This window comes from Seriola lalandi, unplaced genomic scaffold (assembly GCF_002814215.2).
Source record: "Seriola lalandi dorsalis isolate HSWRI2012SDOR001 ecotype SW California unplaced genomic scaffold, Sedor1 jcf7180002054854, whole genome shotgun sequence".
NCBI classification, from domain to species: Eukaryota; Metazoa; Chordata; class Actinopteri; order Carangiformes; family Carangidae; genus Seriola; species Seriola lalandi.
Genome location: NW_019525407.1, coordinates 408,457 through 434,710, shown reverse-complemented (window position 1 = coordinate 434,710; position 26,254 = coordinate 408,457). Strand labels below are relative to the sequence as shown.

At 42.4% G+C, this 26,254-nt stretch overlaps 1 protein-coding gene across 6 annotated transcripts in view; it reads right to left on the bottom strand.

Annotated features, from left to right (window-relative positions):
* Nucleotides 1–26,254, bottom strand: part of sorcs2 (sortilin-related VPS10 domain containing receptor 2) — a 318,859-nt gene that overhangs the window by 154,372 nt on the left and 138,233 nt on the right. For all 6 annotated transcript variants that reach the window (XM_087179561.1, XM_087179559.1, XM_087179562.1 and 3 more), the window contains exon 3: nt 9,475–9,574. In XM_087179561.1, coding sequence (XP_087035687.1) covers nt 9,475–9,574 — 100 coding nt within the window. The remainder of the gene's footprint in view (nt 1–9,474; nt 9,575–26,254) is intronic.

The following is a 26,254-nucleotide window of genomic DNA, read 5'->3' as shown; positions in this document are numbered from 1 at the left end:
TGGGTTGAGTCACTACATATTACTGTTGAACTGCTTTCACCATCATTTTGTTCATAATTACTTTCAAGGTGCACTCTTTGGTGATAACACTGGACAAATGAGGCACATGTCTCTCAGAGAAAATGATCCAGTTTTCCTCTCATGCAAAGCAGGGGACACAGCTGACAGTCAGACAGAGATCACGGAGAGACAAGCAGACAGTTATTTCCCTGTCAGTCAAAGAAAAGAATAGGATATTTTCTCTGAAATTACAAAAATTGCTCTTCATCACAGGGATATCATAATGTGACCACATCTGAATATCTTGCCTTTCTCTTTGAAGCTCTTTGAAATGCCAATCACTGAAGTGCTGACAGTAAATCTGGAGTATCATTCAGTCTCTTTTTCCCATTATTCTTCTTTTTATAAGCCCTTTCACTCATGTCTGTTTACTCGTCTCAGTGTCTTTTTCTTCTCACTTTGTTCTTTTGTTCTTTACTTTTTTCTAACCTCATCTTTTCCTTCTCGGTAGGTGACTAAAGACATTTTCAGAACCACTGTCAATTTGTTTGTTTTTTTGCCACAGTCGAAGAAGCTGTTGCTCTGTAGCATTTATACTTTGGTTTAGTTACATTTCAGACTGCAGATGTAGTTCATTAACAGAGGTTGTATTGGAATAGTTCTTGCTGTAGCAATTGACTTTCTACTGCAGTAAAACCCCAAATTAATTTATAAATCACGCTGTGCAAGAAACACTTTGTTTTTACAGTCTCGGTCTGACTTCTGAATGTGGTTGGCGCTCTAGTGTAAATGCTGCAAGGTACAAAAACATTCAAAGGAATCTGCACTCACACTTGTGATGGCCAAATATGGAGGTGGGTGAGGGTCTTGGACCACTTACCTATACAGGATGGTTCCTCTCTTTGTGCTGAAATGGACTTCATCAAGCTTTTAAAACCACAACCTCTGGGACTATGAGATTACATGAAGATTTTATACACAACAGGCTTTAACTAATCATTCTGCATTCAGAAACCCCCCTTTGCTGATGTTGTAACTTTCCCTAAACTTCAAAGACTGATAAAGATTTGAAGCATTTGCATGAGGGCACTAAAAGACCAGTTAAGGCGAAGGCAGAGGCCTTAAACTGGTTCGTTAAAACCTTATCTCTACTTTCGACCCCTCTGCTCTACGTATAAAGAAATGTTTAAACTCTGCCATCCTCTAGACAGATTCTATCACCAGTGGTTGATGTATCTCTCTGCCTAAAGCAATATTTTTTTGGTCTTGTCAGTGATCTGCTCACTTATTAAATGAATATTGTGATATTTCATTTTTGAACTTTAGAATCCCTTCTGGCTGAGGATTGAACTCCACTGGAACTTTGCTCATTTCTTCTTTCTCCTATGCTCTGTCCTCTCAGACTTGTCTTAATGGCTCAATAAAGAAAAGCAGTGCCTGTATATGAGTGTTGTGCTCCAACACTGATTCTGATATGGGGTTATTAGGCATGAAGGGTCGTTCACTGAGTGTATCCGTTTGCAACTAATGAACGTGAAAGTACGAGAATGTGGCGAAAATGCCCCAAAAAGCTGTTTGGGAACCGCCAAAAAACATCAAAAGAAGAACTGTGTTTTACGCAGATGACATACAACTCTACATAACAGTGTCACTAGGTAACTACAATCCCTTACACTCACTGAGTAAATGCATTTAACAAATCAATGACTGGATGTGCCCCAATCATCTATAATTGAACACAGAAAAAACTGAAATAACTCTATTTGGCCCCAAAGAAGAAAGATAAAAAAATCAATGCTCATCTTGAATCCATGACACCTACATAAAACCTACAAGTCAAGCCAGAAATCGTGGTATAGTTATAGACTTGGACCTAAACTTCAGCAGCCACAAAAAAGACACTTACAAAAGCAGCCTACTACCATCTAATGAACATTGCAAGAATGAAAGGTTTCTGTCTAAACAGGGTACAGGAAAACTTATTCATGCATTTACTTTCAGCAGGCTTGACTATTGGAATGGTGTCTTCACAGGTCTCAGCTGCCTCACTAAAACCAGGACAGTGGAGCACATCACACCGCTCCTTAAATCACTGCTTTGGCTTCCTGTGTGTAAAAGGGCAGATTTTAAAATCCTACTTCTTGTCTATTAAGCACAAAATGTTCTTGGTTTCAGACCCTTAAGGTCAACTAGGACAGGTTTACTCAGTGTTCCCAGAATTAGAGCATTTGTTTTTATTGTTTTTAAATGTTATTTTAATATCATCTTAATGTTTCTACTTTTAATGTATTTCCATGCCTCTGTAAAGCACTTTGAATGGCCTTGAGTCTGAATGGTGCTATATAAATAAACTTGCCTTGCCTTTTTTACGGCGGCACCTCAGGATTTATGGCACCCGGCATGTGTCCAGTGTCTGGTGCTGACAGTACAAACAATGCAGCGACTCGTTAAGCTGAAGCCAGAACATCAAGACAACAAGACTTTTATGAACAAATCAGTGCAGATTAATGCTGAAAAACAAATCAGAACATCAGTCACATCAGCAACACATTTGAAATGTTGAGTTGAAGCATCTGACCAGTCTTTTGAAATATCTGCGAGTGAATGATGATCACACGAAATCATTAAGAAAAGAGTCAACAGTCAAACTCACAGCATATACACATATACTCAAATTGGCTTTTCTAGACTGTTAACAGTCATCTCTGTCTATGACTCTATAGTAGTAAACAGTAATTTATTTAGTTTGTGAAGTGGCCATGGTTGGGGGCTGGGGAAGGGTGGTGGAAGGAGGAGGTTTGACAGAAAAAAGAATATCGGGCCAGTTTATTAAAAATGGAAGAGCGTGAACTAGCTGCTTTTAATCTGTGTGAACTGAACTTTGTGCCACTGAAGACCAGTGGAATCACTGTTGGATTTCCTTTATTCTTCACAGTAAAACCACCATTCTCCCTTTTTTAAAAATATGTTCATCCTGAGTCCGGTGTGGTTCATGGGTGCATCAGTTACATCATAAAAAGTGGCCAATTTGAACATTAATGTTTCAGAATCATCTTGGATTATATTACTTCGGGGGACTCACATTTTATTATATAGTCAAATACATCATAAAAATACATTAACAGTGTGTAACTAATTATGCAGAGCTTAACAAGCTGTAGGAATATAGGAACGGCCTATCCAGCAAAAAGAGAACCTCTGGTGTCACTTATGCAAGCACTGTCACATTAAAACAGTCCACTGGACCTCTTATTATTCAGCACAAAACACTTCAGTTCTTATACCAGGCAGGAAATCATCAGCAACACTCCCTAAGGAGATGCTATGCTAACTAATGGCCGACGACATAATTGAGAATGTTCGCTCAGAAGGTGGTTCGCCTTTGATGCCCTCTGAGCTTGATGGTACTCCCCCAGGTGATGCCTTAGATTTGCTGAAGTGCTGATGGCAGCTTTATAAACCACAGTGGTGTTGCAGTGACGCCATGTTAAGGAGGTGAGGTACAAAAACATATATATTTTCTGAGAGTATGTCCTTAAAAAAATAAGCTCAACTACCAGGAGGCATATTATCTGCAACAGGATAAGCAGTTAATGGACTAATGCAGGAGATTAATCTACACTAACATACTGTAGTTCTGCACTTGTTTTCTATGCTTCCAGCTGCATTGCTACATTGGCGCAAAAATCAGGGTCAGGGATTGTTTTGTTTATTCAGTACAACAAGGCCAAATCACCTAGAAAGCATCCATCCAGAGTATTTCTATGAGGGGACTAGGGGTTAAAATCACTTATCAGTTTGCTCGTTCACTTCAAAGGTTCATAATCGCTGAATTACTAAGAGCCAGGGTCACAGGTTGCCATTTGACCTATGGATCGGTTGCCAAACATCAGGAGGGAGACAGAGGAGAGAGAGACGAGGAGGAAGGCGAAACGGCGTGCAACCAGTGCTGAGCTGTGAGTCGTCAGCACGTGGTTTGGCAATAGACCAGAGAAAGTCCAGTCAAGTTGAAGGGGGGGGTGACCAACGGCACTTAGTGTATGTTGTGGCCTGTTGGTAGCTGGCAGAGCTGTAAGTCTCAGTGGTGATTAATTCCCCTAGATGTAACAAGAAAGCATTTCTGCAGCGCTACGTGTGCCCTGTCATATAAACGCTCATGTCCCAGTTCAAACATGCTTCGGTGAGTACACCAGGAGGCAACAGCACAATGTTAGGGCACGACTTCTGACTGCTTTCAGTTCAGTCTGATACTGGTTAAAAAAAATTTGTTGACTCCAGTACTACATTGTCGTATTGGCGACAAATACAAATTAGACAAAGCTAGTGATAGATTGTCTCAACAGCCATGAATACATCATTTTTCCACTTCCCCCCCAGTAATTAAAGAAATATCCCCGTGGTTTATAACTCTGGTTGGGAGTCACTGTTTTACCTCATGTCTGGGATGATGATCACATTTTCAGTCAACAGCAAGGAGAGCTTCAAGGCTAAACGCTACTGATGCAGTTGGTGATACCAATGATTCATTGTATATTCATATAAATGCTTGCAGGAGAACATTTCTCAGAAGGGGTCAAAAGAGATATTATATATATGTAAGGTGCAGATGTTAATTTATACTGTATATAGTTAACTTACTAAAAAAAATATGTACAGTGTTTATACAGTTATTTATTTACATATTTATGTTAACACAATTATTATTTAAAAGTTTAAATATTTAAACATGCATCTTTAAAGAATTAAGTAACCTCCTGAATCCATCTCTGTAGTTTTCCTTTTATTTACCTCAGTCCAAGTCCTTTTAGCCTCTGATTGGTTAGTTTAGCGGCATGTGACTTTGAGACAGGAAGTGTTGGGGTTGTGAAAACTGCTGCTTGGAAAGTTAAGCCGTCTCCATCCAGCTGTTTCATTTATTAAAAGTGATCCAAACCACCACAACGTTACACAAAGTTAGCACATTTCCCACATGTACAGCTACTAACTGTCATGTTTTATATGCGGATTGTGATTGAAAGACTGAATCCACTGTTACGTGACACAATAAGAACCGAGAGCAGAGATGTCCTGCTGTAATCTCTGCTGTTCCACTCTCATACTCTGGATTGGATCTGAGCTTGAACATGTATGGATGGATTTGGCAGTGCTCACAAGCTGCAGGTGCGCTGCCTCTTAACAGGGTGTTCAGCCAATCAGAGGAAAGTGGGCCCAAGCTAATATTGCCTGTTTCAGTCAGAGGGGCTCCATTACAGGCAGGAGGAGATAAATAAACACTCTTTTTGAACTGTGAATAATGCATAGCGAGTCCTAGAATAAAAATACAGAGCTGTGAATGAGCATAAGTCTCTTTTAACACTCGACAACAAGAAAATAGACTTGTGCAAACACTCTCCTTGCCGACAGCCCTCTGGAGACCACCATTAAAGGAAATTGCTGAGGGAGAGCACGCTTAGCCTCCAGTCTCCAAGTTTATTTGCGACTCTATTGGTGTTGAAGTGTGTCAAGGGTCCTTGGGAGACCTCTCCCGCAAAGGGTCTTGAGCGGATCTTTAATGGAGCCCTCAATGAAGCCATGGAGAGAGACAAAGAGAGGATGACATTGTCTCCATCTGAAGACTCACCTCTCCCTCTAATTGCCTCTAGTCCTATTGATTACCCAAGGCCCCTCACACCTGTTCCGTGTGATCCCTTCACACTGTGTGTAATCCCCTCACAGGGATCACAGACCCGCTCGTCTGCTGTTTTCTGATGTGATTAGCGCTATTGACCAAAGTGCATTCACGTATGTGTGTGTTTGTATGAGTGTGGGGGCACGATCACTCACGATTTCAACACCAAAAAGAAAGAGGTAAACACATGGCTGCATACTGATATTTAGTTAGAATGATCAAAGTGTTTGATGATCATAAACCTACCATACACCGCTTTTAATAAAAGAACACACAACTGCTTCTGCCACACCAACAATAGCACACACAAGACGCCCACACACACCGGTTCCAGCAAGCAGCGCTGAACCTGAGCCTCCATCGTGCCCGTTCTACCCGGCCCGGAGGTGTGTTTAAGCAGCAGCTTGATCCCCAGCTCATATTACCAGACATCTTAATGTCACAACACACACTTCCAACCCCTGCCCTCTCTCCCTATCTGCCTCTCTTTCTGTCCCGAAGGGAAATTAGAATGACTCCATTCCCATGCAATTAAATGCTCTCATGCTGTCTGGCCCTCACACTATTCTGTGTATGTGTGTGTGTGTGTGTGTGTGTGTGTGTGTGTGTGTACTGAAGCAGAGAGGGAGAGAAAAGTGACTACATCTAATCTCCTTCTATCTCTTGATCGATCGGAAGAACCCTGGACCCCGGTGATAACGCCTGCCAAATTAGACAGGCTGCCACAGGCGGCAGTCCACTCGTATCTCAGCTTGAGTCACCTACTGTACCTCTTGGCTCTCACTTCACCTTACCTGCAGTGGCAGTACAGCAGGTCGGGAGCACCGGGCCTGGGTCGAACACTCAACTTGACCAGTGATCATATAATAAGCAGGTATGAGGTGGCGAACCTTAAGCATGACTCTCACTTTCCAACAAAATAAAAATAATAATATTTATAGTTGAATATATTTTTTTCCGATTTGTTTGTATTATTTTTTATAATGTGGAAACATTTCCTCCCGGATGAACATAGTGGCAAAATTTATAATTAGTCTGTTAGCCCGTTAGCCCATAAAATTAGCAGTCTGGTGGTTTTTGTGAAGGAGGTGGCCTGGGATGAAGAATTACTGCTTCAGTCCACGCCTGGCTGCCTGCTTCTGGAGCTGCCCGGGGATCGAAGAACTGGAACGTGGGTAGAAATAGTGACCGGCCGAAGGGTGTATGTGGAACAGAAATGCCCTGAAGAGCTTCTCTGTGAGACTTGCAAGTCCTACAGGAGAGGAGGAAGCGCTGGGGACTGTGTGGGAGCCAGGATGTCAATCACTGGCATATATTTTGGGAATGTCCAGTAATAAGACATTTCTGGACAGAGATGCACAAAATATTGGAAGGCATATTTAATAGGTTTACTAGGTTATGGTCAAAATGGGTTTCCTATGTATGACAGCCACAGCCACATTTTATGGAGTTAACAAATGAATTGCCCCATGGTTGTTTGTCTGGTGGTTGTGTGAAGGAAGACAGATTGTGTGTGTATATACACATATATATATGTATATACACACACAATCTGTCTTCCTTCTTGAAATCTATGTAACTTACTGGATTGTCTCCCAACATGTTACTATACACCTGGGTTAATATACATCCCTTTTTCAGATTGTAACCTAGTTATGGGAAATTCTGTTGGATACATATCGTTTAATAAAACAGGAAAAAGGTTGTGGGGAAAGGCCATGATGTTCATTTGCTGCTGACCTCTACTTTGTAACTGCAAGGCTATTTCTCTGTAAGTGGTGAAATGCTCTCAACAATCCACGAAAAAAAAAAAAAAAAGTCAAGTCTATCATGGTTGTGATGAGCGTTTGATCATCTGCTCCTTCATCTGCTTTATCTATAGAGTTTCTCATGATAATAAGGGAGAGAATGACATTCGGTTCATCAGACATTTCCTTAATGTTAACGCTCCAAAGAAAGCAGTCGATCTGAGCCGATCACACAGACCTTGAGTAATTTAATTAGCGCATGTAGAACTTCTGCGGAAAGAGAGACCACAGCTTTACAACAAATAAATCAACTCAAACTACATTCCTATTGTCTTCTGCCTGCTGCTTATTCTGTAAAACTGGACTCATCGCCAGCTGTGGTCCTGAAAACACTCTGCTGCTCTGCTCCTATGTATTGCTCCCTCACCCTTGAGGCACAACAGCACAGCCACGGCCCGCCACCAGGAATTTTCCCATGCCTCCCAATTAGCCACTCCATGCCCGACACACACCAGAATTAATTATTTTCCTGGGTTCTTCAATGGCCTTGGCTCCATCCCTCCTCCGCCACGTGCAGTGCAAATCAGTTCACTACTTTTTTTTTTTTTGCAGAATCCTGCTGACAAATAAACGACAGTCATGGGTGAACATGTCTGAACACGCTCCTTAAAATCTCGAGTGCGAGTCGTGTCTCATGTCTTCTGAGGACGAGTCTCAAGTCACTGTGTGTGCGGCGAGTAGCAAACTCGAGTCGCCGTCTCTGATGTGGAGCCAAAAATTTGTGCAAAAATACCAAATGATTAGAAAGATCAGTTGCACCATCACATCACAAAAATGAAACCCATAATGCATTTCTACCAAAGAATGGAGTCAGTAATTACACAAACATTAGCTGTTATGATTAAAGCCTCCGGATGTCAAATCTATATGTGATTACAGTATCGTTCAAATGATGTTGGTGATGGAGGAGGTGGAGGTTATGGTTTTTGTTTTGAGATAATTCAGTGTCTGTGTTGCTTTCAGACCATTCATTCATTCTGCGTCTCTGTGTCGGAGCCAGGGCAGATATCCTGTCACAGTTTCTCTTTCAACCCAGTCGTTATTCATTCATTGTGGAGTTGAAGTTAATTTTGGCGTCTGCAGCACACGGTTTGTGAACTCTAACGTTTACCGCCACTGCAGGAAGTAGTGCAGTAGTGCAGTGGAAGGTATACGCAGGTATACGGCATATACTCATTTCTAAATACCGTCTGATGCACGTCATTCAGTAGTGTACTGCAAGGCCCTACTACGAGTAGTGGGGGGTCATGTCACTGCTTCCTGGGAGAAAAAACATATTGCCTGCCCCCTACCTGCTCTGTTGGTTTACCAGATCCATATGAGGTTCAGTTGACATTGAGGTCATACTTAGTTCAACAGATTATGAACCTATACCGATTTCTAGAAATGCTCTGGGCCTAAATGTACAATGTGTATTTTATTTTGAAAATCAGCTGTGTCATTCTGAATGTTCATTAAAAATAAACTAATCTCTGATTGAAATGTTTGCCTCATATATGGATATATTTCTTATTAATGCATCAGGCTGGTGTAGAACCGGCACCACTAGCAAACTGTATCTTTACATACTATCTGCTACAAATCAGCTGTTCCAAGAGACGACCGGCCCATAGAAGACAAGTGAGAGAATAGTTGTCCAATTTTCATGTGTGGACTAAAGAATAAGGAATACTTCCCTCAAAATACATAATTATGTAGCTGTCTCACCAGAACCATAGTGTAGTCGCCATGCACAGATAATAATTTAAAGAACAGGAGGGCGTCTTTAGTTTAAGTGGATCATATTCTCAAATCACACACTAGATATCCTGTAATTCCAGCCCAGCCTGTCTGTGTAAATATTCATTCAGACATCCAGCACGGACTTTGAGCAACACACTGGAGAAAAGCTTTTTACTTCCCACTGAAATTGGCAGTTTTCAGAGGAGAGAATGTGCCGTCCATCTCAGCAGGTCCACAGACGGCACAATCATTCCCACAATCAATACGTCCTCCTACCTTCTTCTTGTTGGTCGGGCAGATGTAGAAACTGGTCACTACGATGGTCGTCCCCGGCATCAGATTGAGTTTGGTGTAGGTGGTGCCGTAGTCAGTAGATCTGAAACGCAGACAGAAACAAGAATAAGAGGGGACAAAGTCTCACAGTAGAACAGTGTTCGATTCCCATGTGAAACTAGCAGTGTATATTGTAACCATGACAACAAAGACCATGTAATGTTGAGGAAGTAGTTATGATCTTTTCCTAAACCTAACCAAACCGTGGCCGTTATTATAGTATCCATGACAACAAAGGTTGGTACGCCGCTCTCGGTACGATCCACGTGTTTATTATTGTAACCGTGACATATTTATAGTAACAGGAGACACTCAGTTCATTAGATTAGAACTATTGTTCTCCTGCAGATTGAAAAAAGCAGCATCTCCATGAAGAACCTTGGAAAAAGGGAAACTTTCTCTCAACCCTCCGTGCACCATATTACCGCTCTGTGTTCTGCTTTCTGAGCTCAGTGACAAATCAGAATTGGCTGGACAACCTTCATCGCCACGACGATGCAAAAACAGCCCCGGGGCAGCAATTAAGTAATGGCCAGTCCCCAAATCTGTCAGGTTTAAGAGCAGGTATGGAGCACTGTGTGTGTTTGAGATTGATAGCTAGCTGCTAGGATTGTTTCTCCAGTCCGGTTTAGTCACACCCAGCGAGCAGAGTGAAGGTGATTGCTTGTGACAGGTTTTGAAAAACAGCACAGGTTTCAGCTCAGCGAGGCTGAAGTGAGGTGACCGCTTATGTATAATTAATGCCTCAAACTCCTGTCAGGAGCATAGAGGGGAAACATTCTCCTCAACCAAATAATGCAGGCGAGGGAGATTAAAGCAGCAAATACTGATTATGACAGATTAAGAAACTGAATTTATCTGAGGAGTAAGTAGAGGTTACAGAATGCAAATGTAACATACTGCATATTTGCATTTGCCGTTTCTGGTGTGTAGCTTCTGACAGCTTTCTGGGGCTAATTTGGAAAAGTAGTCCAAAGGCACAGAGGAAAAGAAATGCTGCAGCATTTAGCCGAGGGCTGAGGGTTCAACAGGAGGGAGCCGGAAAGGAGAGGCCTTGATGAAAGACAATGATGAGCTAGCACGTCAGCCTGGTTAAGGATGAGAGGATTTACTCCTTCGCGCAGTGGGACATCAACCACTAATGGACACACACCCAATGAAACACATACCCACCCTGAAGCCCTGCCAAGCCGTTCAGCAATCAGCTCTCCCAGAGTGCTCTGATGCAGCTGGAGAAAATGGAGTGGCATAGCAGGGGTGAGCTATTTCTCTGCGGTGAGCTGGCAAGTGTTTTCATCTTCCTCGCCGGCCTGTGTGCGGTGTTTAACCCAGGATCACTTGGAGGACGTGGACAGATCTAGCGCTGATGGCTGTGTTAGCAGCCAGAGCTCAGTGCTTATCTCAGAGACTCACTTGTGGATAGAGTGAGGGCCCGCTAGGCCTGCTGTGCAGAGGCCCACTGAGAGGCTGGATCATCTGGGTGTAAGTGGAGGAACCACACAGAGCGCTGAGCTCAGATCTGCTCCTAATGAGTGAGTGATGATAATAAACAAAGCAAATTTAGAACCGTCCGTCTGCCTTTTTTTTCCTTTTTGACAACAATAGTAACTTAATGTATTCTAAACATTATAATATTATACAATCCTCACTGCTAACCATTTTTCCAAGCAGCATACCAGAAGTTTGCATATTGATTTCCCTTCCGTTCAGGCAGCCATTGTTTTCAGAATCTATACAAGATTCAAAACTCATCCTGGATTCACCTGCTTATGTTGAATTCAGACAAATCAAACATGAGGACTGTAAGCAACCACCACTTTATTGCAAGAAACTATCAGATTTAAATGATATATTCCAAGATGTTATGATGTCCAAAGTCTCTGGGGCTTCAGTGCTGGTAAAACCCACTGTTTAGCTCTCCAGCCAATCACAAAATTGCCTAATTCGGGGCTGCAGCTCACTCTTTCATCCCTGAGCGCGGTGTAGCCGCGGTGCTTCCGGTTGAACAGCACCGTGCTGGACAGGTGACAGGTGTGTCTACAGTGTCTGTGCTCTGAAAGACGTCAAAAGCCTGATGTTAGCGGGTCTTAGCAGGTTTTTTAACCAGTGGAAAAGGGGCTTTAGAGTCAGTGGGAATTTTCTCTGGTTTGCCGCTATAAGCAGTGGTTAGTGCAGCTTTGACTGTATCATTCTGACTCATAACAGAATGACAGAACTGGTAAAAATCTATAATTGATTGATGTGATATGAAAATATACTAAAGACTGATTTTGCTGAATGATAAATCATCAAAAAATTACATCATCATTCCCCGTGTGTTCCTTGGAACAAACATCTCTGTTTGACACGGAGCTCTCTATTACATATTCATAGTCTTTCATTAGCAGGACTTAATGATCGGTGGGACCGGGCCTCTTGCCCAGAAACACATCTCAACATATAGATGCTGACTGTACACATCTCTCTGTCCTCATTACCCTCACCACCAAGGGCCTGTTACCATGGAGGCTCCTTCCCTCCATCCATCTGGTGTTAAAGACCCAGGGTGTCAACAGATGGAAATGACTAGGTGGTTATACGTGTCAGCTTTGTTAAAGCATTCAGACATATGAACAAATTATATCAGTGAGATTTGTGTCGGAAATTTGCGAAAAAACTGGGGCAGTCTTCTCTTGTTCGTGCAGAACCAACAACTATACATGTTACTTGCTGAGTATCCGCATCTGCTGGACACAGGATTTTGTGGTTGCTCATGTGAAAATCATTAAAAAAAACAGCAGCTGAAAAATGTTACAAAAGCAGGGGAGAGGAGTCAGGGGGCAATGGAAAGACGTTATGCCACTAATAAGGCTAATTTGGGGTTTGGGTGGGGGTTGTTGTAGAAAATCAGCTGCCCCAGCGCCTTATATGGCAAGAATAATGATGTTGAGTTAATAAGAGAGCTCATTTTGCCATCCAGACCTTTGGATTAATAGACTGGTAGGGAGCTATTGTAGATTAATGAGGAATAATTACTTTGAAACAGAGTGGGGAGCAGATGAGACGATGAGATGGCAGAGAACAGAGAAGAGAGGGGAGGAAAAAAAGGAACTAAAATTTTATCTATTGCTCTAAATGCAGCCCTCAATCCTGGTAAAATGACATTCAGGCAGGAAAGTGGGGCATCAGGACACAGACAAACACACTGTTACTGCTTATATTACCCTTCATTTCTCTACTGAGATGTGTCACAGTGTCGTTCACTTCAGACGATATGTCCTCAAACATCACAATCAAGATATGCTTGAATAAACATCCTGTTCGCCTTAACAAAGCTGCCACGGACACAAGTGATTTGTTAGAGGCCGTACAGTTGAAATAATAACATTGGAAGAACATAAACCACTAGAATACTGGGTTATAAAAGAGGAGGAATAACAAGAGACAGAAAAGGGGAGAGAAAGGTGGACAGGAGAGTGGATGTGACGAGACAGACAACTGCGGGTGAAATTGTATTTTCCTTGATGCGCTTGAGAAAACAGAGAAATGTGGAAGCACTTTACGGCGGGCGACAGGTGCTGATTCAGATTTAATGTCCTAATATGTCAAGGTTGCTCCCAGCGGCTGACGTCTCGGGGAAGACAAATCGGGAGTGTCAAGCCGACGTGTGATGAGACAGAACACAAAAAAAAAAATGTAGAGAAGAGGGGGAAATAAGAGCGGATACGAGGAAACTCGTCTCTAATGAATTTATGAAAATCCAGCCGCAGATCTTCAACGTGTTAGCTGGTGATGGATTGTGACTGACATGTGCAGAGACCTTTAGAGAGGAAGGTGCTCAAAGTTAAACAGGGGTATGTAAAAAAAAAAAAGGCAAAGGCCTGGGGTGCTGGTCAACGGACACCATCGAGGCCTGAGGGCCTCAACAGTGGGACTGGAGCAGCACTTGTCAATGGATAATAATGGAGGTTGTGAGTTGTACTATTGGATTGAATAAAGGGAAAGAGTAACTTTATCATGAAAACAATTGTTGTATTGTACATTTATAACTTTTGAATCTGTGTAGTTGCTTGAGGTGAGGGACCTGGACCTTCACTTTAGTGTGAACTGGTAGATTGAGTTGTTACATCATTGCAAGAAACAGATATTGCTGTTTAACATTTGAATCAGTTTAACTGTTATTGCTGTTAGCTTTTTCTAAGTAATTTAAAGTGAGGATTCCCTCGCCCCGTTGTGTTAAGTCTATAAGCTTCTGTGTGCCAGTAGCCTGTGTGTGACTAAGTCAGGTCCAGAGATGAAGGTCAAGACTCAGAAATTAACATTTCCCTCACAGTAAAAGTGTCCTTCCAGCTTAAAGTATTTTCCAGCAATTTCTAACAACTGTTGCAATTATAGAAGGGAGCTGTCGTTAGTGTTTTGGTATCGTTAGGACAGGTCAGTAAGGGTGCTAGTGAAAAGGTAGAGAGGGAGACTTTGGGAAGCGGCAGGAAGAATCCCCTTCGCCCCGGCATATATTTCTTTCCGATTAGAAACCTTGTCAGGCAGACAAGCTCATCTTCAGCACTTTGAAGTGAGGGCTGAGCAGCGCTCCTGCACTGGCTAACAATTTACAGCATAACCTGTTGAATTATAGCAACCTGTACGGAATCTTACAACAAACCACATCATTGATTATCACCTATCAAACATCAAAGAGTAGCATCAATCTGACCGATGAGTGGATGGGACTGGATGTTACTTTACTGCCAGGAGTTTGCTCCACAGCCACAGCGCTGGTCCAGAATCTGTCCTGCTTCGTCTACAGCTATAATTAGTTAAATAAATACTTTCCACTCTGAGCAGGGCAGGAAACTAAACCGCACAGATAGCCTGTTAAAACCTGCTCATGCTTGTTCTACTGTGTCGTTAGTTGTCTCCGAACGTCTGCTCGTACTGTGGAAAGTGCAAATACACAACGTTCTCACTTGCTCTTGTAAAATACAGCAAAACAGTGCACACATTAAACTGTTGCAAACCCAGTTTTCCTGCCAGGTAGAGCTCCTCCTTCTGAGAGGGAAATGAAATGCTAATATGTCTCCTGTTGAGTATCTGTCCCGGGTCGCAGCTGCACCTCCGTTAGGGCACATCACGGATGACCTCAGGTGAAAGCTCATCATGTGATGTAAATTGACAGCAGCCAGGCCTTAGCATTTATTTTCAATTTAAATTAAATTTATTATCAATTGTTAAAAGCATTGAATAATGGCCACAAGTGTTTTTATAGAACATTATGATGTCAAAGTGAAGTTGAACTTTAACCTTTTAGATATAAAACATTATCACTTAATTTTGTCCTTATGCAAATTTGAGTTAAATTGTGTCATAATTAGTGTCTGAATTTGTGAGTTATGGTTAAAAAACGTGTTTTGTGAGGTCCCAGAGTGCCAGAAGTAGAGGGAACGTGAGATCACTGTGACCTTGAACTTTGACCTTTGACCACCAAAATCTAATCAGTGTGATATGAGGACGTTCCGTCAAGGTGTTACTGATATATCACGTACAAGTGCCGACAACCCTGGAAAAAAAACACCTTTGGACATCTGAACTATTTCACTTTTTGGGAGTATGAACTCAGTTTGAACTGAAATCTGAGCTCTCTCTTGTGAAGAGTGAAGTTGCACATCACTGATACTCTGGATGAAATGAAGCAGAGCAGTGATGTGGTGTGTTATAGACAAGCCAGGGGACATATACAGGAGCAGGATGTGTCCTGACATGTCGGATTTCTGCAGGAAGTCAAACACTGAGGTAGACAGATGCTGTCAGTCCGAATCAGGGCTGGACAGCCAGACGGCCAGACTGCCAGACTGTGGGGTTTGACGATCAGGCTCATCAGTGATTGGCTGACACACAGATGTCCCCTGGAGCCCAACTAGCAAGTGGGGAGCAGTAAGGAAGAAGGCAAGTGTCCGCCGATAAGACGGAGGATTGAGCCGTATCCGCCTGTGGAGAATGTGTCTGAGTTTTCAATCATCTGTGCAACCTGCAGCACTGCCACAGAGACACAAGGTTGGGAAAATCTGCAATTCATTACAACACCACCACTCCGCTGACAGGAGTGATGAAGCATGAGGCAAACTTGTCTTTCTGCCAGAGTATCACTCACTGGGGTTATTAGCTGCATCCCAAAGAATGTGTGCCAAATGTTGTCCAGAGTGGGTTAAAGATCAGGTCTTGAGCGACCATAACAATCTAAGCCTCCCCATCTTTCTTAATGAAAGAGCAGGGAATTAGCAGGAGATGGCAGCTTTTGATTTATCACAGAAAAGGTAATTGCCATGACTAGTGTTAAAATTACTGCTGAGAGAGGGCCACCATTAGCGTTGAAGCTAATTTATAGTGGTTAAAAGCAAGGCGTCATAAATACCACCTGACATATTGCAGTTTCAACAAGTGCAATCCCATTTTTATGCTTTAGAATGGTAAATGCAGTTTCATGACACAGCTCTGTGATGCTGAGACAATGAGCATGTGAGCTATGATGCAAAAAAAAAAAAGAATAAAGGAAAGTCAGACGCTCCCATCTGCTCCACACATGGACAGGTCATCAATTCTGACCTCTCTCTGGCCTCGCATCATCCTTTAAAAATGACCACTCTGCTTCACTGCAGCTGTTTTGTAGAGACCAGGCAACACCTCAGTGCCATCTATCTGTGTATTCTCCCTGCTTTTACAGCAGAGCAGTGGTTATGGATGATAAAGCTCAGGGAGTCTCAGGTGTACCCTGGACAAAGGCTTTATGACCATCTGCTATGGCCTGATTGCATCAAAGCCCGGCTTTATTGACTGCAGAATGCACTGTAGAATGATATAGAGAATACAGATACAGAGAAGCTGCAGGACAGTTGTGAGGCAACTTTTGAGGAAACACTGTTTTGATAGAAAAAGGCTGTGGAAATGTTTACTCGCTACTACGACACCGTCTTTTCAAGACATTCGTGGCCCTGAAGTGATGAAAGTGGTGGTGACAGTCGCACAGTCGGAAAAAAAGAGATTTTTAACAGCGAGTCCGTTAGTGTGAGTGCTCCTCAGCTGCGGATGCCTCCAGAAAATGACAGCTAAAAGGATAACTGCTCAAGTTCTCTTGGACTTGGGATGACAGCAGCAGACGTGTCAACCACACTGGGCACCACTCATGAAAGAGGAAACAAGTCGCCACGTCTGCAGGATGGTGTTAGGGTTGACAGGCTCGTGACACCACTATAGACCAAAGAGAGGAAACTGTTGCTGTGGACACTTTCTACCAAAGTAGAAGTCTGAACGAAAAACGCCTGACAGCAACATCTGAAGATTATCCAAAGTAACAGGAAGAGATGCAGCTGTTCAATGCTGCGAGCATCAACAATGACTGGTGGAGGAGCTCCATCTGTGGGGACATGAGATAATAATTCTCGGGTCAGATGGGATATGTAATCCCTCTGTGGTGTTCCAGTCTCCTTCCAGTGTAGACAACCTTTAAAGGGAGGGGGGTCTAGAAGGAATCCAGATCAGATCAAACTGCGTCTTTTCAACACAAAGAGGCAGCACTTGTAGTCAAAGCTCCTCATTGGTGAGTGGGTTACTTGCTCTTTCTCTGCTGGTGAGCCCTAACACCTTGTTAAGGAAAGCCACTCCCATTTTTCTAGTCATTAAATAAAGGTCACGAGTCATGAGCATATAAAAACAAAACTATCCTCCACAGCTAAATACCCCTGAATGTGAAGAAGATATAACTTTTTTTATAATTTGTGTGAACTGGTACTTTAAAGACACAGTCTGTGACTTCTCCCTCCAGGAGTCACTCAATCAAAACAATAAGTAGTAACTAGAAACACCTCGTCGTGCTTGTCTGCCTCCTCCACTCAGACTAGTTTCAGATTACATCCGTTTATCCAGAGTCATCAAATATCGTCACATCAATATCATCAAATATTGACATTTAGCCATCGAATTTTGATCAATTTGTCCTTGAGTCTAGATGAATGTTTTTACCAAATTTGAAATAATTCCCTCAAAGCCTTACAGAGATATTGTGATCACAAGTTCAAAACCGTGTTTTGTGAGGTTAATCGTGACCTTTGACCCCCAAAATCAAATCAGTTCATCCTCGAGTCCTAGTGAATGTTTGCGCCAAATTTGAAGAATTTCCATCAAGGTGTTTCTGAGGTATCATGTCCATGAGAATTGGGCGGACATACTGACAGACAACCTGGAAAACAGTATTCCTCTGGCGCTGGCTGTTGCTGGCACAGAGGCAATAAAGACAGCGTGGGATCATGGGAGCTGTTATCTTCACAACCATTACCAGTTTGGATTCCTTCAGTGTCAGTGGTTCAGGAAATCAAACAGACCCAGTGATTCTAACCATTAAAAACACTGAATGAAGCAGTTTGACATTTAAAGTCAGTGTTTGAGCGACGCTGTACGGAGGACAGAGACTCAGGGAAGAGCTGGAGCTGAGATTGATGCTAACCTTTGTTCTGATTGTTTCTCTGATAACTTATGAACCAGACGTTCAGCAGGTTTTTACCAGCAGCTGAATTGTCCACAGAGGTGTCCTCCTCTCCATAACAAACACACCAGGGGATTAAAACCAGAGATTCACTGACGCTCTTCAGTGACAAAGTACAGGACGTCTCCAGCAGCTGGGAGCTGAGCTGTCTAACATTTCCTCAGCTTGTTTCTCTGATAACTTCAGATCCAGACGTCCGACGACTAAAATCCTTCATCTGCTTCAAATATAGAGCTGAAAACCACCAAGGTGTCAAAAGTGTATGTGGCTTAAAACTAGATAAAAGTCAATGTTGAGCTTCTGTCAAACAAACACACTGACACATGATCACAGAGGATGTGATGTCACTGAGAGGCCACCAATGACACGGAGCGTTACCATGATTAATATCACAGATTTCTCCAGTTTGAGAATTGATGGAAACATTTGTCATAATGTAAGAACACAACTCAACAACATGTAGAACATAGGTCGAGTTGTTTTTAGACATTTGAATGTGGAAAAGTTACAGATTAGAACTTTAAGTCAGTGTAGGACTTCACTTGAGAAGTCTATTAATGTGAACATTCCCCTTCCTTTCCCTCTCCCATCCTTCACATCCTATAAAGCACACTTTGGATTTTCAGCCCAACCTCTGCACTTGGCACCACTTTATCAAAATGGCATTTGCAGTGCCAGACGGCCTTGAAGGCATCGTCATGGGTAATGCAGCAGAGAGGACAGGGAAGATAATGCACCTGTATTGTCCTGTACTGTAGAAAGAGACGCACGCTGTTACATGAAGGAGCCATACTGTGACAGATTTGCTTATGCTTGCACTTGCTGATACTGTATGATGAGAGTAAATGAGGTAATTTACATGAGAATCACAATACCAGGCAGCAGAGGGTGGGAGAATGTGGGCTACATTTTTGTTCAGCTTAGTCACTGATGCCTCAGCAGCAATTGGCAAATTGCATCTGGAAGCACCTTCTATACTGCTGCAAGTAGTCTGAGCAGGCAGTAAGCCAGGATACAGTGATTCATGCTGAGTGAGGGGACTTCACAGCAGTGGATATTCTCTTGAAGTGCACAAAACCACTGGAGCGTGGTTATCAGGACGGAGCGCTGCTGCCATTTGAGAAGCTGCTTATGGAAGTCCCCTGACAGTCCATTCTGCATTTATTTTTCCCGTTTATACGGAGAAATGACATAATATTATGACTCAAGAGAAAGAAAAGAAAAAAAGGGTGAGTCGAGGAATGAAATTCATCACCATCAGACCAGAGAGCTTTGAATGGGGAGGCATTTCTAAGAAGTCGTTGTTGTATTTTACCCACTGACCTCGACTATCTGAGGTTCCGCCGTTGAGTCACTGGCCTCGACCTGTCAGCTGTGAAGACAATTCATTTGGGTTCTTTTGAACAACTGAATAAATAAAAAAGAAACGATAAAATAAAAGACACATGGAGGTTGCCACGGCCACCAGGTCTCCCTTTACCAGACTCTACCAACACAGGCTTTTAGAACCGAACCCTGGTTCGTTTTCCCCCTTGGTACGATTCGTGTGGGCAGATGTGAAAACGGTAATCTCACTCGGGTGCAGACCAAAACAATCGCACCAAGACCCTGTCGAGGAGGTGGTCTCGGTGTGGTCCCAAACAAACTCTGGAGCATATCGTTTTTGCTGTGAACTCAGTTTGAGCTACACGGTTCCCTTCCCTTCTTCCTGTGTTTACTTACTACTCATCAACTGAATCGGACCAGAGCAAACCACCTTTAGGTGTGAAAACGCCCTGAGTTAGCACTTGGTCTAAGGCATTCAGCCACAGCTCTGTCCCTTGCTGTCATTTATCCCATCCCCACCACCTTCCTTACTATTGTTCCCAGAGATGATGTTTGATAAATCACTCTTTCAGTGCGGGGCTGAAGCTCTGGGCCTCCACTGTTAATCTGTTTCCAATTAGAGGTCAGTACGTGCCTCACAATACAAGTTCCATATGCCTGTCGTTAGCACCCTGCTTGCATCTCTCTTATGAAAGGTGCAGAGATGGTTTTGAATACAACACCCACAAAAAAGGAAAAACACATTTATATATGAAAACCCTTTATTACCAGGAGAAATAACCGCACTCCCTGGAGCCCATCAACAAACCGACTCTCCCAGTGAGCATAATTAGCAAAAATGAAAACTGAAATCCTTGATGAGACGTCGATCCTGCTGCACATGTCTGGGGTCCTTTAATGTGAGAACTATAGTTACTGCCTCCACCAAACAGTTACAGTTTACCAGACTCATATATTATATGTGGTGTGCAGATGTTAAAGGAACTCGAGTGCAGTGTTTGAATGAGAAACACGGTGTCCTCACTTTAGAGACTGTTGTTATCACTCTTTCACATGGTAACAAGCTAAACTAAGATGGAAAACATGGTCAACATTATATCTGCTTAACATCAGCATATTACCATTGTCACTGTGAGCATGTTAGCATGCTGGTGTTAGCATTTAGCTCACAGGCCACTAGCATTGCTGCAGACTCGTCCCGAAGTCTTGTTGAAGCAGTGCTGGCATGTTTCCACGTTGGTGATTTACTGCAACACTGTACACTGATGCAGACTCTTTGTCCTTTGTGTGCAAATGTTACATTTTACAAATGTGCTGTGTAGCTAAGGAGACCTTCTCATTTTCATTTTACTTTTGTTTTTCAAAGTTGTTATTTTACACAGCTAAAAGAAGAGTACTCTCCCTGTTTGAAGTGTATCTGTCATGAACATGTAAACTCCAGTCGAGGATGTATGGTCATGAAATGGTCTCTCCTGCAAAAATCCATCTGTGACCCATAATTCCCTCCTCTGATTATGGGAACATGGTTGCAAATGTACACCATGGTAAAAATTAGGTTACTCCTGCAGAAAGCTTACAATTAAAGGCATTTAAACCCACTGACTGAAATGTGAGCAATGTAAAGAAGTGGCGATAATAGCATTGAATTTCGTGGCAAGTCCACTTAGCAGCTCCACTTATCTTTCCCCTCTCTCTCCCTCTCTGTCTCCTGACTGAGATTAAACACTTCTTACAAGCTTCTCCTCAGTCTTCCCGCTCTAATGTGGTTAAGCTATGACTCACCCACTTCTGCTGGCTAGATTCGGCTCAGCAGAGACACCAAAGGCACCATGAAACACCCCCACCCCCATCCATCCACTTATTCTCTGTAGCACCCACACTGCACCCTCTGTGCACCCATGTCCCAGCTGAATAGAGGGAGGAAGGACAGTAAATGGGGACATTTATCTAGGTGACATCCCCATCAGTACCCTTGGGGACACGTTACCTGAACATCATGCTCTAACAGACTTCCCATGAAGCATTGCTGTGTTTGTGTCCTGTTGAATCTGTGAGGTTTGGCTCACATCTGGTGTTTTAGGTATGAAGTCAGAGCGAGCAGAAACGAGCAGATAAAAAGGAGCGACTCTTCCGAATGAAGTCAGCTGTGAATCCTTAAACGGGAGACGTCGTTCGCAATCAGAGCGGCGGATCCTCTCCTCTCTCGACTGTTTCAATCAGTCCATTCTACAAATGATCCCATCACCCTCTCTGCACTTTGTTTTGTTTCTCCATAACCACGCCGAGGCACCGAGGCACAACAGAGGAAGTACAAAGACAAAAGAATGCTCTCAAGCTTAATTGCTTTTACTGGAAAAGATGTTTCTCTCTTTCTTTTTTCCTCAGGCTTTTGGAAAATGCTCATCACTCCTACCTCAAAAACCTAATTACTGATCTCATATGGATGATTAAAGAGAGAAGAAATGCTCATGTATTAGAGGTATAACCCACAAATTCAGCAATTAGATCACTGCAGAGAAAGATTAGGCTTTCAGCTGTTTTCCACACTTAAAGGTGTAATCCATGTTATTGGAACGACATTAACTAAAGCCTGGAATTTTACTTCACTTACAGTTTTCAAAGTAGTATCGCGCTTTGACTGAAGCTGCTACCACTTACATGTATACAGTGGGGTCCAAAAGTCTGGGGCTAATTTCCTGATGTGTTATTTTTGTTAGTCAGAATGTGAAGACTACATTGTTCACATTATTGCCTAAGATTGCCACTGTCGTGTTTCAAATGCAGCACTAATTTAAAAAGTAAAAACAACTAAATAAATAAATAAAACTGAACACCAGGGTAGGAATTTCAAGGCTGCCCCTCCCTCTGGCAATGATGCCCTGAAAATATTGTATGCCCTACAGCCACTATGGCCTTTGTGCCCATGCTACTGTCAAAATATCGAGGTTGCTTTAAAAAATATTATTGCAGCAGTCCTTGCAGCTTCGATTGGTTGTGCGCATATACTACGCTGCTAACCTCTAACCAACTAGTTAACTCTCTGCTCCGGTTGCCAGCATTACCACTTTCTCTTTCTCTCTCTCTCTCTCTTCCTCCCTCTCTCTCTAACAAGCTACCCACACAACCGTGTACTGATCTATTCCTGAAAGGCGCTGCTCTACTCCTGTAACAATATTCTGTCTCACACGTCTCAAAGTTACTGCAGATCTCACACAGAGATGATAAACCAGAGTAATTTGCTCGTCTACTTGCTACTGCTGCCTCCCAGGGCTTAATAAGTTTAGCTTCCACAAGTCTGTGCATGCTTATAATGCTGCAATATCATAACTGATTTCAGAATGGTAGAAGCTGAGTCAAGGACAGCTTGACAAGCTCCAGTCCTTGTCGATGGGACATGGTCAGGCCCATGAAAACTTTCATAACTTTACTGTGATAAATGATTTATGTGAGTTTGATACTTGAAAACTGTTCTTACATTCATCTGCTGAGAGTGATACGCTTTTCTGAAATGAAATATATTTACATATTTATAGATTCTGGTAAATTGATATATAATATTGGACTGCATCTTAAAATATGTCTTTTTAATTATATTAAAAAGTGAATAATTTATGATTTTCATGTCATTTGTGTTATTTTCTCGTTTTTTCTTATCACAAAGTCAGGTTATTTATTTGTAGGCATGGGCTTGCCACTGAAATGAAGAAATTCCTGGCCTGCTGCACACTATTCTACTTTATCCGTAGATGTTCCAGCCACACAGTGAAATAAAAGCTTAGATATCTTGTGTCAAATTCCAAAAACACTTTCCTACTTTTCCCATGACGAATGCAGCGGCACATCATCCATGCAAGATTAACACCTTCTTTCAAAGGCCACATCCCCAATTTGTAACTTGGGTTTTCCATCAGAAATTTGTAGTTTTCAAACTCAAACTGATCCCAGATTGTTTTCTAGTCCAAACTGAGATAACTCCGGATGACATCATCAGGGTTTATTTTGTCAGACATAACACAGGCATTACACAACTGTCTTCTCAGGTTGAGTAGTATTCCCTGTGATTGTCAACTGCCCTGATCAAACATCAGATATTGAAGAAAATGGCAGCAAAAATAGCAGCAAATGGCAGAACAACAAAACATGCATCTTACTGGAGATAGGTCTGTAAGAGAATGTGCACATTCTTCTTAAAGATATTTTTAAGACATTGAGAAGCTAGGCAGAGCCATCCCTGAACTGTAAACCAAAAACTAGTTTTCTATAAGCTAATTAATTTTAGCAGGAACTGGCAGCTGGTAGCAACAGGAGCAGTAACTGGTATGTATCTGCGCCTGCTAAGAGATGGTAGCTGGTAAACCAGTTAGCATCTACCAGCTGAGATCTGAAGATGCCAGAGGAAGATGTATTTTCTGATATTTTATTGACTTGACAATGAAGTGGTTAAAAACATTAATTGCTTGGTGATGAAAATAATTAGTTGCAGCCCCGGTACCAATTGTTTGGGAACTTATTAAAGCAGGTATGAAATTAATAATGAAAACAATGTTTTGATGGTTGAATCTCTAGTCATCACCGGATATCCCTCTAAGGGTCCTGACTTAAAAGACCAGCAGGCTCGCCCCACTTGCTAACCATGGCTTCATGCTGGGAGCATGCTCTGCGACTGCCAGGGGGCATGTCCACAGAAAGTGGTCCACAGAAAGGCCAGTGATGCTGCCGTGCTGGCAATGATCAAGAGCACATTTAAAGACAATAAGATGAAGGACATGAGAAAGTTGCCTTTGATGTGCTGAATGCTTGTGCTGTATGTATAACTTATTACCACAGACCCTTCACTGATTAGTCGAACACGGAGCAATGCTTTGCAGAATTAATTCAGCAATGGGAGGCTCAGTAGGATTTCTTTTTTTATGGATTCAGAGCGCAGCTCACACATACATTTTCATTCTGAGCACTTTTTCCTCTACACGTACACAGGATTTCGTTTGGATGAGTTTGTGGCGATTAATATCAAATACACCTCCATGCCTCTCATAGGTTTCCCCCACTCTTTGTCCCATTTTGCCCTTTCTTTTTTAATCTCAGCATTTTGACCTTTGACCCCAAAAGGAGACGCCTGACAGGATCGCCAGACACCAACACGTGCCTGGGTGTCAGAGGTGAAGCCTCATGGGAGGCGGTCCTGTGTCAATGTCAGGAAACCCGAAGACAAAACAATTTGTCACAGTAACTGACTCTGACAAGACCCAGAGACTAATCAGCCTCTACTGATTGCTGTTAGTTTGACTGTCGATACATCTGCAGTCAGAGACGTGGACTAAATTCAGACTTAAAGTTCTTAAAATCTTAACCCTGATCATGCCTGGCAGAAGATTTTAAGAGTTACTAGGGGTTTATATAACAATGGATAAATGTTACTTCTTCTCTTAAAGTGATAGTTATTAGACTTGGGGTTGTGTGAGGTACTTATCTATAGTCAGTGTATTACCTGCAGTAGACTCAGATCAGCTCCCAGTTTAGAGAAGCAGCACCAGCACAGAGGCTCAGTGATGAGCTGCTGTGGATGAGGTCAGCAAAATTACACTATTTTACGTTACCCTATGAGTGAGAGAGAAAAAGGAGCAACCACCTCTCTCTCTCTCTCTTTCATGGTTATCCCGAGTGATGACATTAGGATGACAAATAGATTTTATGGCTTTGTTAAAATAAAACTGTCATCACAACCTGACCTACAAACCAAACTAAATGACGTGTTCTGTCCGTCTGTCCATCTTCTAGACTCTTAAATCACAGCGTAGTTATGTACGTGAAACTGTGATGGGGCAATTACATTCAATATTAATTAAATACTGCAAATAATTAATGGGAAAACAAGTCAAATATCATCTTGACATTTGCAAAGGCATGAGCAATCAGCGATCGATCTGATGATCGTTGATCAGAAATGTCATCCGCCATTGGCACAACCCCAGCTTGTGGCAAGCATATGTTCACCCACCTGTCACCAGTCTTAATAAAAATGGAAATTCATCCCTGAACAGTTGTCATGAAGGAGGAAATTAGCTCTAGAGACCAACACCATTTTTTGTACCAGGCTATAAACATGTTTATTTCTGCTGTAAAGTTGAACATTTTAACATGGGAGTCTATGGGGATTGACTCACTGTTGGAGCCAGACTCTAGTGGTCATTAGAAGATCTGCAGGTTTTGGTTCTTCAGCATTGGCTTCAGTTTTCAGGCTAGGAGGTTGATCCTCGATTCCTACACATATGGTGTGCACTGTATTACTCTGCAGATCAGCTGTTTGAGTCAGACAGAGCTAAACGTTTCTATGGGAATTTTTTTTTTTGCTTGGCTAAAACGTGATTGCAGACAGCCCCGTCCACAGAAGCACATCACTGAGCCTCTGTGCCGGTGCTCCTGCAGCTTCTCTGAACTGGGAGCTGATCTGAATCTACTGCAAGTAATACACTGACTCTAGAGTAGTACCTCACACAACCCCATGTCAAATAACCCGAACTATCACTTTAAAAGCTCCATAGTCTCATTTTAACACACACACAAGATTGATATCCATCTTTTCATGAAATCAAACATGTAGATTTCCTCAAATGAAGTGTTCCCTTTAAATGTTAAGATAAGTTTAAAAAAAAAACAAACAAACAGCAATAGATCTGGATAATTTAGTTCATCAAAATCTACAGTGGTGGGAGCTGACATCAAAAAGAATTAGCATTATAATACAAACAGCCCAACTCTGCTCTCACACTGGATGCATTACAGTTTGCAGCCTTCACAGACAGACAGAGAGAGAAAGAGAGAGGGAGACAGAGAGAGAGAGAGAGAGAGAGAGAGAGAGAGAGAGAGAGAGAGAGAGAGAGAGAGAGA